This window comes from Leptidea sinapis, chromosome 5 (genome assembly GCF_905404315.1).
Source record: "Leptidea sinapis chromosome 5, ilLepSina1.1, whole genome shotgun sequence".
Classification (NCBI taxonomy): Eukaryota; Metazoa; Arthropoda; class Insecta; order Lepidoptera; family Pieridae; genus Leptidea; species Leptidea sinapis.
Window position 1 is genome coordinate 3,775,494 of NC_066269.1, and position 15,002 is coordinate 3,790,495.

A 15,002-nucleotide genomic window follows, 5' to 3' on the forward strand; every position below is an offset into this window, starting at 1 on the left:
TAAATTTAAATGTTTTATAAAAAAATAGCTCTGTCGTAAATCCTATTATTCCACTACTGATAATCTCTAAATGATCGGACAGCCTGGGACTAGATTGTGATTATTTTATAGCGATAGAAATGACTGTACAATATTGTATATTTTTATTGAAAAGAGCGCAAAAAAAGAATGCTGGGAGAGTTTCTTGCGCCTCTTCTTCTCTCTCAGAGCGCCATTTGTTTCCGAAGCAGTAGTAGTATCTAGTAGTATAAGAAATGACATCAAAAAGAATTCTAAAGGAATCAATTTTGAAAAATTAAATGCATTTTATGCCTTTTATTGAAAAATGATAGTATAATTAATAATGTTCTTTTTTTCTTGGGTTTCAGTTTGATGGTCTTTTTACCAATGCTCTAAATAATTATGTCAAACAAGTTTATTACTGTCATTGTCATGATAACTGGTCGGTAGTCTATGGTACTCTATTTGGCTGTATGGGCGTTTGACCCCTTTGCTTGTCCAGATGGACGAACAGAACCAAAAAAAAAAGTCTATGGTACTCTATACTCAGCTCTATTGACACTTTTATTCGAGATTCGACTTTCGAACTTTCGAAGTTTGAAACTCCGAATTTTACAGCGTATAACAACGCAATACGGTAGACCGGTACCGGTAGGCGGTAAATTTCATAAGCGGCAGCTTTTCGTGTGCGACACTGCAGACCACAGAACACTATTACTTTAACGAGCTGCAGGCTGATGATAAATAATTTATTTACTCAGGCTCCGCAAGGTTCAAACTTCAAACGTTTGTAATAATTCATACACCTAGTTTCGTGACTGATATCTCTTGAAAGGAAGGTCAAATAAACTAATTATCATTACTTGATAAGTATTACATATGACTACCAAGTTTCTATAAAGTAAAAAAATCAGTGTTGATTTAGCTAACCATCGATAAAGTCGTTTAAAATGAGCGAACTTTTCACGACACCGGAGCATGTCCTCCAAGGAGGATACCACCATGCAACTTTACGAAAGCTTCAGGAACCTAACACAAGTATAGAAACACATAATATTATGTATCCAGTGTTTTTGCTGTAAGTACTTACCTAATTTCATTATACTTATAAATTTTAGTTAAAATGCATGATTACTGTTAAAGTTAACCAGGTTTTGTCTTTTTTTCCTCATTAACTTATTTTTAAATATGAATTTGTTAATTGACTGACCTCTTTGTTCATATTTGAAATATAATTTTAGGGAGGATGAGAATGCTATGCAGCCAGTGTTAAGTATGCCAAATGTGTATAGATATGGAATCAAAAATCTCATACCAGCTTTAAAGGAATTGGTAGATAAGGGGCTTAAGTCTATTCTCATATTTGGTATTGTTGAAACATTGGAAAAGGTAATGTTCCACCGATATAAATCTTTATACTAGTATCCGTAATATACTTAACTAAATTAATGAAAACATACCACTAATATGAGTAATTTGGTGTTTGATGATTACCAATACTTTATTATTGGATGATATAAGAGAATAATTTAAATAAAACACAATTTATATATATAAAAGAGAATGTATGATTGTATGTTCCCTAATAACTCCTAAACTTTTCGACAGATCTCAATGAAATCTTTAGTAATAGATTTGTTAAAGCTCAAGGAAGGTTTACATATGTAATTTATATGGCAAAACAACATTTGCCAGGTCAGCTAGTTTAAATATAAGAATGAAGTTATTGTAACTGTGATATTATATTAGTTTTTGTGTAAAAGTTATATTTTGATTATTACTCTAATTATTATTCTTTGCAAACTAATTTCTAAATTGTTTATCTCTCAATTATCTCATGCAAATTTGATTTACAAAGTATTCTGCACATAGTTATCAGTAGGTATTTATTTATGTCCACTAACCATAATAGTTTAAGTACACATCTGGGAATGTACACAGTAGTTCAAAGTTCTTTATTAATCTACCACCAGTGGGAGGCTCCTTTGCACAGGAAGCCGGCTAGATTATGAGTACCACAACGGTGCCTATTTCTGCCGTGAAGCAGTAATGTGTAAGCATTACTGTGTTTTGGTCTGAAAGATGCCATAGCTAGTGAAATGACTGGGCAAATGAGACTTAAAATCTTATGATTCTCTCAAGGTGTCGCAATTGTAATGCCACTCAGAACTTTAAAGTTTTTCAAGAATCTTGAGCGGCAGGGCGTATCAATTACCGTCAGCTGAACGTCCTGCTCATCTTGTCTCTTATTTTCATAAAAAAAAAACTACTAAAAAAGCCAGATCGGGAGAACAATCCGTATATGACTTGAGAAAAAAACTATCGATCTATTAGACTGAACTAGTTCGCTAAAGAGCTGGGAACGAAATTGACCACTCCCAGTCCCAAACTATTATGTGCAAGCCTAATATTAGCTAACCCGATGTTTCATGACCTTTTTACATTACTTTAAAACCTGTTTTATTTAAATGTGTAACACTCATGTTAATCAAATAAAAAAAAAATACTATAGAAACAAAATAATTTCAGGATTCAGTTGGTTCAAGTGCTGACTGTGCTTCTAACCCAGTTATTAAAGCTCTGCCATTACTGCGATCAGCGTTTCCAGGGTTAATATTGGCCTGTGATGTGTGTTTGTGTCCATACACCTCCCATGGACATTGCGGGGTGTTGAATGAACAGGGTGTTATTGATCATGCCCCTTCCGTTAAGAGGATTGCTGAAGTTGCCCTTGCATATGCAAAAGCAGGTACTGGCTCATCTTAGTTATTCGTTAAGGTTGTACTTTTTTTTTTTGATAATATAAGTTACATTTTGTTTGCCAAAAACATTCAGGGCTTATCTGGAAATGAATTGGTGATTGATTTATTTTTGAACAATAACAATTGATATTCTTCGTTCAACTGAACACTGTCAGAGTACTTAACAGTGATTGATAGTACTCCCATTACAAGGTAATGCACCGTTCCAGAGAAAAAAAAGCATTATAACCTCCCTAACTTGTAAATGGCGAGGGAAGAAAGGAAGGGTTGGGGGGAAAACCTACAATTTGGTTTTGCCACACGCTACGCTCGGCTCATGTGTTGTTTTAACTGTTCTAACATAATCTAACCTAACCAATTTTTATAAATTGTAATTGATGATGTAATTCCATACACAATTTTAATTCTACTACTCTTATTACAAGGTAATGCACAGTTTTCATATAATTGTCAAATTAACTACAGGTATAATAATAAAAATACTAAGACGCTAATCCTCAGGGTGGCTGAGTTTATACGACTTGTCAACTAAAATTGGTTAGAGTAACAATAGATTCGCTTTCGTTTTCTATCTTGCTGTATCTCCGTTAATTATACCTTTATTTTGTTTAAAATAAATATTGTTTTATTATGTGCAGGAGCCCACATAGTTGCACCATCTGATATGATGGATAACAGAATCAAAGCCATCAAGGATGCGCTGGTTGCTAATAAGTTGCAGAATCAGGTAATTATTTGGAACTCTAATAATTGTAAGGAAATTTAAAAAAAAATTGTGAAGCCTTAAAGTTCCTTCAAAATAAATTTTTAAGTTATAATTTACTAAATTTAATTTAATAAAATGAATGTATCATATTTAGTTACATCATAATTACAATTTGTCAAAACAGATATGAAAGTGCTATGTTATAAATTGGCAGGACTTTGCAAATATCATAAGTAAACCAATATAGAAAAACATTTATTTAAGCCATTCAAAGATACTGGGCGTCATAAATAGAGCACGGCAATACTTCAAGTCGGCCAACATTTTCGAGCTCTACAAAGCGCAGGTCAGGCCACTTGTGGAGTATTGCTGTCATCTCTGGTCTGGCGCACCCCAGAATCAACTTGATCCATTTGATTGCGTGCAACTTAGAGCAGCGAATTGTCGGGGACCCAGTGCTCGGCGAACGGCTGGATCACTTGGTGTTGCTAAGAGATGTCGTTTCGTCGTATGTCTTCTACCGCATTTATCATGGGGAGTTCCGAAGAGCTGTTTCCTGCCTGAACCTGATTTCTGCCGCCGAATTCCACCTTCGCACGACACACCACTAGTTAAGATATCATCCCCACCATCTGGATGTGTGGCGCAGGGCGCTCCTCCACAGTGCGGTTTTCAAAGAGCTTTCTTCCACGTACTACAAAGCTGTGAAATGAACTTCCTTGTGCGGTGTTTTCGTATTCCGAGTGCGAGTATTGCTGTCATCTCTGGTCTGTCGCACCCCGGTATTAGCTCGAATCAATTGACCGCGTGCAACGCAGACCTGCTCGAATTGTGGGGATTCCAGTGTTCTGTGAACCGCTCAGTTATCTGGCGTTGTGTAGAAGCGTCGATTCATTTTATGGCTTCTACCGCATCTATCACGGGGAGTGTTCCGAAGAGCTGTTTCATCTGATTAAAGCCGCCGAATTCCACCTTCGCACCACATGCCACAAATTATTATAACAACCCCGCCAACTGGATGTGCAGCATTCTCCACAGTGCGGTTTTCCTCCATACATAACTAAGATGTGGAATGAGCTTTCTTGTGCGGTGTTTCCGGGACGATACGACATTGGTTATGGGTACCTTCAAAAAAAGCGTGTACACCTTCCGCAAAGGCCGGCAATAGTCCTAGGATTCCTCTGGTGCTGCAAGAGAATATGGATGAAACATAGGAGTATACATAAGGATCATCAGATGGTATGTAATCACCGCGGCCACACCGTTGTAACATCAGAGGTTACACAGGAGCGTGGCCGACCTTAGATTAACGATTGGTCTCCGCTGCGCTCCAACTAGATACCGCACTACCTGTGAAAAATAGCGTTTTTATTACGGCAACTATTAGATATTTGTGTGCGTGGCATCTTGACACTCAATGACATCTTTCAAATTTTGTAACATACGCTACGTGTTATTTTACATTGAAATTAATAAAATACTTAGTGATAATACGACGTGATCCCAGTGTCTTTCTTGTAGTATTATTTTTACATAGTTTTACTACGCAACCCGGCATTTTAGTTTTAATTATTAGCAAAGTTTAACATAACATGTGGCACGCCAACTGCACACATAGTTCGAGACTGGCTTGTTCTGGTTCGCCCATTTGGGCGTAGTATTAGTTGCCAGTCGTTGATCTAAGTTGCCGACCGTATAAAGCGTCGTATAAACGTATGTATATATCGAATTCGAAAACCGAAAATACATTAGTGTGTTGCGGGCGAGGATTGAACCAGGGTCATCGTTGTAAAAAATTGTATTCAGAAACATAACTGTTAGTAAAATAAAACCATCAACACTCTTACCCCTTTATTCATAATAGTCTGCTAACTTAAAGCATTGCTAATTCTCACTCTGTCTTCTTCTATTGACCTATGTCAGAATGAGAAAAAACACTCCTAAGCGGCTGTTTAAAGTTAGCGGACCATTATGAATAAGGGGGAAAATCTTTAAGCAAGGCAACGTATTAATATTATTTTTAAATATTATAGTTGATAGCTAAAACAATTTTATCATACTTGAACCCAGGTCAATATTGATGATATGAACACTCAAAAGTTTGAATGAAAGCGTCGCTCGGTGTCGTAATAGGTAGTACTGTTTCGTACTGTTGTTTTCGGGGCATAATTAGAATAGAGATTGTCCCAGGCCCAAGGGTGTCGTTAGAGGCGACTAAGGGCATCTACTACTGGGAGCAGGGAAGCTTCTTTGCACAAGATGCCGGCTAGATTATGGGTACCACAATGGCGACTTTTTCTGACGTGTAAGCATTATTGTGTTCGGAAATAACTGGCCAAAAGAGACTTAAAATCTTATGTCTCAAGGTGACGAGCGCAATTGCAGTGCCGTACAGAATTTTTGAGTTTTTCAAGAATCCTAATTGGCACTGCATTGTAAGGGGCAGGGCGTATCAATTACCATCAGCTGAACGTCCTGCTCGTCTCGTCCCTTATTGCCATTAAAACGTTGATTTTGTTGACTCTCCTGATTCCTCTGGTGTTAGAAGAGGGCCGCGGTGATAATAATATTAGAAAGAAGAAAGAAAGAAAAACATTTATTTACAAACACACACAAATAACAAAAATTAAGCAACTAAAAAATATAAAAATACTAGCTGACTCAGCAAACATTTTACTGCCGATTTAAGTATTAAAAAAAACTATAGTTAAAATTTTTGCGGTATTAAAACTAGATGACGACCGATTCTCAGACATACCAATTGGAGCGTACAAAAAATTTATCGTGTATTGCGGATCTGTGGATGGAACAGAATAATATAAAAATCGTGATAAAAAAACGGGTTGATCGTAGAAGGATGAAAATTTGAAGTTGTATTTTTCAATGCTGAATCCACGGACTAGTAAAAAAATGACGGCTCCGTGTCACCCCACATAACAGTGTAGCACCAAAACAAGCCGATTAACGTGTAAATACATAGCCCCACGCACACACTTACACTACTACAGGCCGATAGGCGGCCATTATGAGAATTGTCAGCGTCTGTGACAGATCAGTTTGCGTCTCAATAAAATATTTTAAAAATGCCGACGTGGGTTGTGAAAAAGTGTAAAAACGATACTATATAAGTATTTGTGGCAATATATGATTATTTAAGGGAGAAAAAATTGTGTAACTAGTATCCCCCGTAACCGCACACACACTAGCATAACGGTGCTTCACTTGCTAATTAATATCACTGCGCGGAGTCCTTCTTTTTTTACATGTCCGTGTGCTGCATCATAATAAAATAAAAATAAAACAAGTATTTAGGGGTGGGATGGATATATTTGTCTCTACAACTTCTAGAGCGATGAAGATATCGACGTCTGTTGACACTGGCCCTCTGAAAGACTAATGTAAGACTAATGTAGGATGTAGACTATCTATTGTCTATCATGACGACGCCTTCAAACCTTAAATCTCATTCATGTAATGTATATGATACAATGCCAGGGTCACAATAAATATACATGTATATATGACCCTGGCATTGTATCATATATATTACATGAATGAGGTTACGGCATTGAACCAGAACAAAGATTTTTCAAGAGCAGAAATTATCGTTGCTAATTAACTACTTCCCATTATGTGATAATATTGCGTGCTTACTTATTAACATATTATGACGTCACGGTATGTTGGTAGATACTAAAATTTTTTTTTTACAAACCTACTTTGGCTGACATCTATTATCGTATCGTTAATTTACTCCTAAGAATTGAAGAGTACCGTTACTTTGTCATGGATTCCATAATCAGAACCTCCCCCTTTTTTGAAGTCGGTTAAAAATAGGGGACTAGTGGGAGGCTCCTTTGCGCAGGTTGCCGGCTAGATTGTGGGTACCACAACGGCGCCTATTTCTGCCGTGAAGCAGTAATGTGTAAGCATTACTGTGCTTCGGTCTGAAGGGCGCCGTAGCTAGTGAAATTACTGGGCAAATGAGACTTAACATCTTATGTCTCAAGGTGACGAGCGCAATTGTAGTGCCGCTCAGAATTTTTGGGCTTTTCAAGAATCCTGAGCGGCACTACATAGACTACTAATAGTTGTCATAGTTAAAAATATTTGATTTAAACTATATACTTATATTCAAATATTCTAATAAATAAATCTTAATGTACCAAGTCGCATAATAATCTGTATGATGAACTGTGAATGTAGGGCAGGGCACTCGTGTTAGTCGAACAGCGGTAATCTAGGGAACTCGTGTAACTATTTTGTGATGAATATTATTTTTTTGGCAATAAGTAGGCAACCTTTTCAATAATGCTGCACACCTATAGCACACTATTATTTTATTTTATAATTTTAGGAAAACTTACAGCTAGTATAAATATTTTAGCTACAGTAGACACAGCATCACAGAAAGACAATAATTAAAAGTTTTTACAGAGTGAATATATGCTAAGTGGATATCATAAATGAAAATTATATAAAATGATAAAGAAAAAAAAATTAAACCTGATTTACAAAGTTCTCGGTAAGAAGCTGTTTTAGCTGCCTAATTGGGGTGATGAACAAATCCAGGTCTAATTGCTTAGACAAGTCGTTGAAAGGGCGAGCATTGTGGGCATAAATAACTATTTTGTCTATACAAATGATTTAGGTTTTCTTTAGTGTTAATTCCGCCAATATTTGTCTCTAAAACAATTGGACACGTGTTTCGCCTCTACACGAGGCATCCTCAGGACATGTTGTCTCGCCAAAATCTGGCAGTCTCGTGCCAGATTTTGGCGAGACAAACCTAAATCATTTGTATAATTATGGATTTCCGCAAAGTAACGCCTAATTCAATAAATTTTATTTTGTCTATAATTAGTTCTAGCTCCGGGAACATGCAGGTAGTATGGTCTCCGGAGTGAGGCAAACGGCAAAACTCTGGGCAGTCGACCAAACCCATTATAATAATATCTGATAAATCATCATTATTTAATATTTATACAGGATGGTTTTTGAGAAGGGCGGCGATGGCCAAATCGGAAACTGTGAGTTTTAGAGAAAAGTCGTAAAAGAAGTCGTGCCCTCGATTTATGAGAAAACAATAACTGAATATTGAGTTTTTTAAAATTTCTTGAACTTTTGACGGAAATCGACCCGAATGAATATTCAAAAAAAAATGAAGTATATCCTGTATTATTGAACCAATGGACTCTGTTGCTGATAAAGATCAAACTTTGGAAAGATATGTATTACTTAAATTGAAAGGAAATACCAAATTTTACACTATAATACAGGATAATCTAGGAAAATTGTAAATAAAGGAAGGAATTAATTTTGAGAAAAAAAAATGCCTTTTAACGAACGTAGCCTAAACAAAGTATCTCAATACAGGTGTCGCTGCTATCGTATTCGTGTAAGTTTGCGTCGAACATGTACGGTCCGTTCCGAGACACTATGAAGAGTTCTCCGATGGCTGGCGATAGGAAGTGTTATCAGCTACCACCAGGGAGCACTGGCCTCGCCGCGAGAGCAGCGGTAAGTTATCCACATGTAGATTTTACTGGTGATGTTTGATATACCTTTTTTGGGATACAAGAAAGTACCAGTTATCTACCAGTGGGAGGCTCCTATGCACAGGATGCCAGGTAAATTATGGGTACCACAACGGCGCCCTTTTCTGCCATGAAGCAGAAGTTAGTGAACTATTGGGCAAATGAGACTTAACATCTCATGTCTCAAGGTGACGAGCGCAATTGTAGTGCCGCTCAGGATTTATGGGATTTCAAGAATCCTGAGCGGCACTGCATTGTAATAGACAGGGCGTATTAATTACCATCAGCTGAACGTCCTGCACAAGCGTCTTTCGTCTTCTCCACCAGTAAACAGTGAGGTCACCATTAGTCTCCATGTTATGTTGCCGTACTAGCCTCTACTGTCAAAAGGCTTTTTACGCCGAGTAAAAGCTGACTGTTGCCGCCTGTGATTCATTCATAATTCATTCAATGAATTGAACGAGGGAATTCGAAATTACAATCCACAAGTCGCGGAGCGGGTTCTTTAGCTCTCGAAGACTCAAGCAAGTTCATTCCGTAACAGACCTCCACGTGACCGATAATTAAATTCACTATTAAGTTATTGTCAGAGTAATGATGTATACTTATTTAAAGTTCGTCCCTTTTATTTATGTTTAAGTACTGAACATTTATATTATGATTATGAATGTTTGTTTCTGAGTCATGGATGTTTATTTTGTATTTTGTATTTAAGTATGTTTATGTAAGTAAATTGTATTAAATAATTTCTTGTCTGCAACCTACAGCACATGCAATGGCCTAGTTTGGGGTAAAATGATTTTTATAAAAGTGTGTCAATATTTTAATAAAAAAATAACATGATGATATCGGTTGCAGGCTCGTGACGTAGCCGAAGGTGCCGACTTCCTCATGGTGAAACCTGGCCTGCCCTATCTCGACATCGTGCGGCGGACGAAGGACGCGTACCCCAACCACCCGCTCTTTATATATCAGGTATACATGCGTTCTTCTCAAAGGGATTGCAGCATATAGGTCTCGGCAACGATGTTGAAGGGAAAATTGAGTGTGCGTAAATAAAAAAGAAATGGAAGATATTTCATAAAACTGCATTTAAATGTATGTGCCGGTCATTTAACAGGCTAGAGTTTTGACTAATCGGCCGCGGCCAATCCTTAAATCTGCCAGCCTTTCATTTTTGCTTCATTAAAGTTGTTTTTTTTTATGGAATAGGGGACAAACGAGCGTATATGTCGCCTGATGTTAAGTGATCGCCGCCGCCCACATTCTCTTGTAACACCAGAGGAATCAGAGGAGCGTTGTCGGCCCTTGAAGAAAGTGAACGCGCTTTTTTAAAGATATGCATATCGTATCGTCATGGAAACAGCTCATTCCACAGCTAGGTTGTACGTGTAAGATAGTTCCTTGAAAACAGCACTGTGGAGGACCACCACACATCCAAATGGTGGGGATCATATTCTAATTTGGGGTGTGTCGCGCGAAGATGGAATTCAGCGGCAGGAATCAGATGAACCGGCTCTTCGGAACACTCCCCGCGATAAATGCGGTAGAAGACACACAATGAAGCGACGTCTCTACGCAACGCCAAGTTATCTAGCCGTTTCCGATTCCATTCTTTCTTTTAATTTCTATGTATTGAATCTCCTTTGATTAAAAAAATCAACTGTTATGCTGAAGGTATCTGGGGAGTACGCCATGATTTCCCGTTCTGGAGAGGGCGAGATGGAAGCAATACTGATGGAGACGCTCCTTTGTATGCGAAGAGCTGGTAAGCCATATTACACAATAAATAACTTAATAAAACACTCAGGGTGAGTGTGATGAGTTTGCGGTTGCGCCCATTCTAGCACTGCGGGCTTGAACTCGCAGCGTGTGGCTGTTAGGGCTTCTTACAACCAAACATCGACCTCTGCGGAGCGTGTCCAATATCTACCACGTATGAGAGGGTTAACGGATAAAATTCGACACTTTTTACGCTGTATTTAGATACCTATAGCATTAGTAGGTACCGTTCTCAATATTATATATATCCTCACTAATATTATAAATGCACTATATCTGCCTTATTATATCCCAAGAATCTTGGAAACGATACTACAGTAACGAAAATTTTGCACAGCGGCCATCTAAAGAAATGATCCAAAATAAATATGTTCTCCACTACCTTGGAAAAGATATCCACATTGTTCTATTCATAATTTTAGGCGGCAGCCAACTTGGATTTCTTAGAATCTTAAAAACTATACATATTGTCGCAATGATAATTTTGCATAGCGAACATCTTTGATTTCAAATAAGATCTAAAATTCCTTCTACACTACCTCAAGAACCATGGAAACGATATTAATATTGTTGAAATCAATAAATTGGATAAATTTCAAGTAATTTTTAATGTATATTAAAGACATTTTAAAATGAAATGAAAATGAAAATGGCTTTTGAGTTTCTTGTATGTTCTTCTCACGAGCTGAGAGCTCTATTTTCCCCAACATATGGTAGATTTAGCAATTCAAGTCACTTAAATATTTTTAATGACTATTCAAAAGCGCATAAACTTGAATAAAGTTTATTTGACTTTGACATATATTTGCGCGGCGGCCATCTTAGATTTCAAAAATAATTCCAATATTCGGATAAAACCACAGACATAGATCCAAGTAGATAACGCAAATCCCTCCGTCTGCATGAAAACCAAGCGTGCCCTTTTTTTGTACCTACTGTGACGTCGTTAAAATGCCAGTGCATCGAGCCTAACGTTTAGCCGCTCACCTCATCATTAGTTAACGTTTTCAGTACATCAATAGTCGGTATTGCTTATTACTAAAATCGGCAATGTATTATAAATTATAATAAAAAATAAAATAAAAGTGTCAAAGGAAGAGCATTGCTCCTATTTTTGACACGCGAAGTACATACATTGGCGGCATATATTTGGATCCATGTCTGTGGATAAAAACTTTTCTGCATTTATATATTAGCAAAGAATACATAATACTTAGTTCAAGTATGAGTTCATAATTGGTGAAACAATTATATTTTGTTATATTTTGAAAGTGATAACCCTCACTTCTAGGATGAATACACAAATAATACCACAACCTGAGAGTTGAACAAATCATACAAGATTTTATGAAGATACGTCACTCGAATGGTTAGCTCAGTTGGAAGAGCACTCGTACGGAACGCGAGAGGACGTGGGTTCGAGTCCCGCATCGTTCATAAAATTTTGTTTCAAATATTATTTGACAATTATATTTTGTTTTCAATGTTCCAGGTGCCGATTGCATCATCACATACTTCGCGCCGTTAATTCTGGATTTAATTAAAAAACAATAGGTTTTATTTAAATGTAAAATGTAATTGTTACAAACTTGTTGCATTATCATAAAGATGTGATGGTAAATTGATAACTACCTATTCTTGTATATATAAAGTCATTCTTGAATGACCTAAATAATACTCATATTTCAATTGTATATTGTACAAAAGATTAAAAATATATTTTTCATTTATACGCGAAGTCATTGTCATATCGATTGTGAATAAAGATTCCAAAATACAATATAATGATGATGTTATGGTCGTCAAAATTCGTCTTGATCTATATACATATATATAGATATATATATACTATGCACACCTGAAAGAAAAATCGAAGACTTATGTGCTAGGCAGGGTATTAATTAGCAGAGCTTTTTACCAGTTGTGAGACTTAACATCTTATGTCTTAAGGTGACGAGCGCAATTGTTGTGCCGCTCGCGAATTTTTCAGTTTTTCCGAGAATCCTGAGCGGCACTGCAGTGTAATGAGCAGGGCGTATCAATTACCATCAGCTGAACGTTCTGCTCGTCTCGTTCCTTATTATCATAAAAAAGCTTGGAACTGATTGGATTTAAATTTAATTGTTTTTTTTTTATATTATGGTTTTATGATTGTTTTTATATTTATTTATACATAAATATTTTTAACGTGGACATATAAATGAAAAGAAAAATATATAACAGTTACAGCAAATCTTCATACGAATTAATTGCATAGTGTATAAAGTAAGTTAGATATAATGAATTATTTCTATTCAGTGTAAGTGCTCTGTGATCTGGTATTTTCACATTTTTCCTGCTACCGGAAGGCACATACATAATGACTTTATTCCTACAAGAACGATACTGCGTTTATTCTATAATTAGATTAATTCTTTAATTAGATTATTAGATATCAAATTGCTCAATTATAATTGGGAGTTATAAGTACAATTATTGCTGTTGTTTAATATAAGGGAAGGTAATAAAATTTTGTTTAACTTGTTGTTTTATCTTATCTAACCTGACCACCCACAGAGGCTGATTTTTATACTGTAATAATAAGTATATGTGATCTTCACTGGGTATTCGTTACAAACCTACGGGGTGCAAGTGTTATGCTCGCTATCTATGCTATCCTTTCAACGGAATCAGACTAAAAAAGGTCAACCAGCGAAGCTCCTGTCGATGTAATCATCGGCGCAATCAAATCAAACCAATAAAAACACAGGTTCTCGTAATACTTCACTGCACTTCACCGACAGCCTAGCGAAATTCTCTAAGAAAAAAGCGATTCACTCTATTGTATGAAACGTGCAGTCATTGACAGATGACGGCTATAATCTTAACAAAAGGAGATCCACGCAACTGCTCGCTTTAAACTTAGGCGGATTATACTCGATCAAACAAATCAATTAGTATTATTAATGTATAACCTTAACATTAAATAACAATTAAAACACCAGAACTACATCACTATTCACTACATATAAAACAAAGTCCTCCAACGCGTCTGTCTATCTGTTAGCGAGAAATTCAAAAACTACTGCACTGACTTTCATGCGGCTTTTACCAATGAATAGCGTGGTACTCGAGGAAGGCTTTAGTATATAATTTGTCAAGTGTTTGTATACTATACATTTGTATCAATTAACGATATTTATTGAAGGTGTTGGAAAATAATAAGCCGTCTGGGAGCTGTCAACGAAAACGCTGTCTCTGAGATATACCTAATAAAATAATGTTTTGTGAAAATGTGTATCTTTTAAAAGTCTACAGACATGTCCACGATGGCATATGTGTAAATCTTCAGGGTAATATACTACCTCTATAAGCATTGTTTTATTTTTAACTAATTAAATAATGATTGCACATTTTCGATGTTAATTATTCCCAAATTCTTATATCATATTTTTTTTTCTATTGACAGAACAGCGTCTGTCGGGTCAGGTATAATAAGAAATACTAGTATTTATGAATAAAGAGTAGTTATTGGTATACTTAATTGTTTTTTTAACCAAAATGTTTTATCGTATCAGTAGGTAGATAAGTATATGATTACCTACCTTTTTTGAGTATAAAAAGTTGCGTTTAAAACAAACTCCGCAGTCCGCACCATATTTTGGAAGGTCATTATAAAACCTCACACTCCTACTCCATAAAATAATTTGTCTTTACTGATTCGGAAGAATGGCCCTTTAAATGTAATAATTAGGTATTACTTACCTATTATCCTTACATCTCGTTACATTTGCGAGCCAATTATCAAATCACTATAATTCACATTAATTAGTGAAATCGTTCATATTTATGTCAGAGTGTATCTTATTGCTTTTCTATCAGTAATTTATTTTTCTCATCTTTTTTTGTAACTAATAAACAAGTTCCCTATATGCTTAGTTTATTAAATTATTTCGCCACACAGTTTGTAAATCGCGCGCTCTAGGCAAGTTTGACTGTTACCCACCAATCCATCAACACTCAGATTTTAATGAAACTTTATAATTCTGAACAAATTTATAGGATTCTAGCTAAGGGCAAAGCAAGTAAAAAGATCAAAAGGCCCCCCGCTCATGTACAAGTAAGGTAAGTGTAACTGTTTTATCTGTTGGTGCATCTGCACCTACCTTTTAGGTTACCTATATAGATACCTACACCGAAGATGTTGAGCAATTGAGCATCTATAATTTCTTTTTT

General features: G+C 36.2%; 1 protein-coding gene across 1 annotated transcript; it reads left to right on the forward strand.

Moving 5' to 3' along the window:
• Window positions 1-557: 557 nt before the first annotated feature.
• LOC126964547 (delta-aminolevulinic acid dehydratase) lies at window positions 558-13,306 on the forward strand. The gene is made up of 8 exons (XM_050807740.1): window positions 558-1,078; window positions 1,242-1,389; window positions 2,530-2,749; window positions 3,401-3,489; window positions 8,845-8,988; window positions 9,864-9,980; window positions 10,683-10,773; window positions 12,280-13,306. The coding sequence occupies exons 1-8, from the start codon at window positions 951-953 to the stop codon at window positions 12,339-12,341; spliced, it is 999 nt and encodes a 332-aa protein (XP_050663697.1). The 5' UTR covers window positions 558-950; the 3' UTR covers window positions 12,342-13,306.
• The last annotated feature ends 1,696 nt before the right edge of the window (window positions 13,307-15,002 follow it).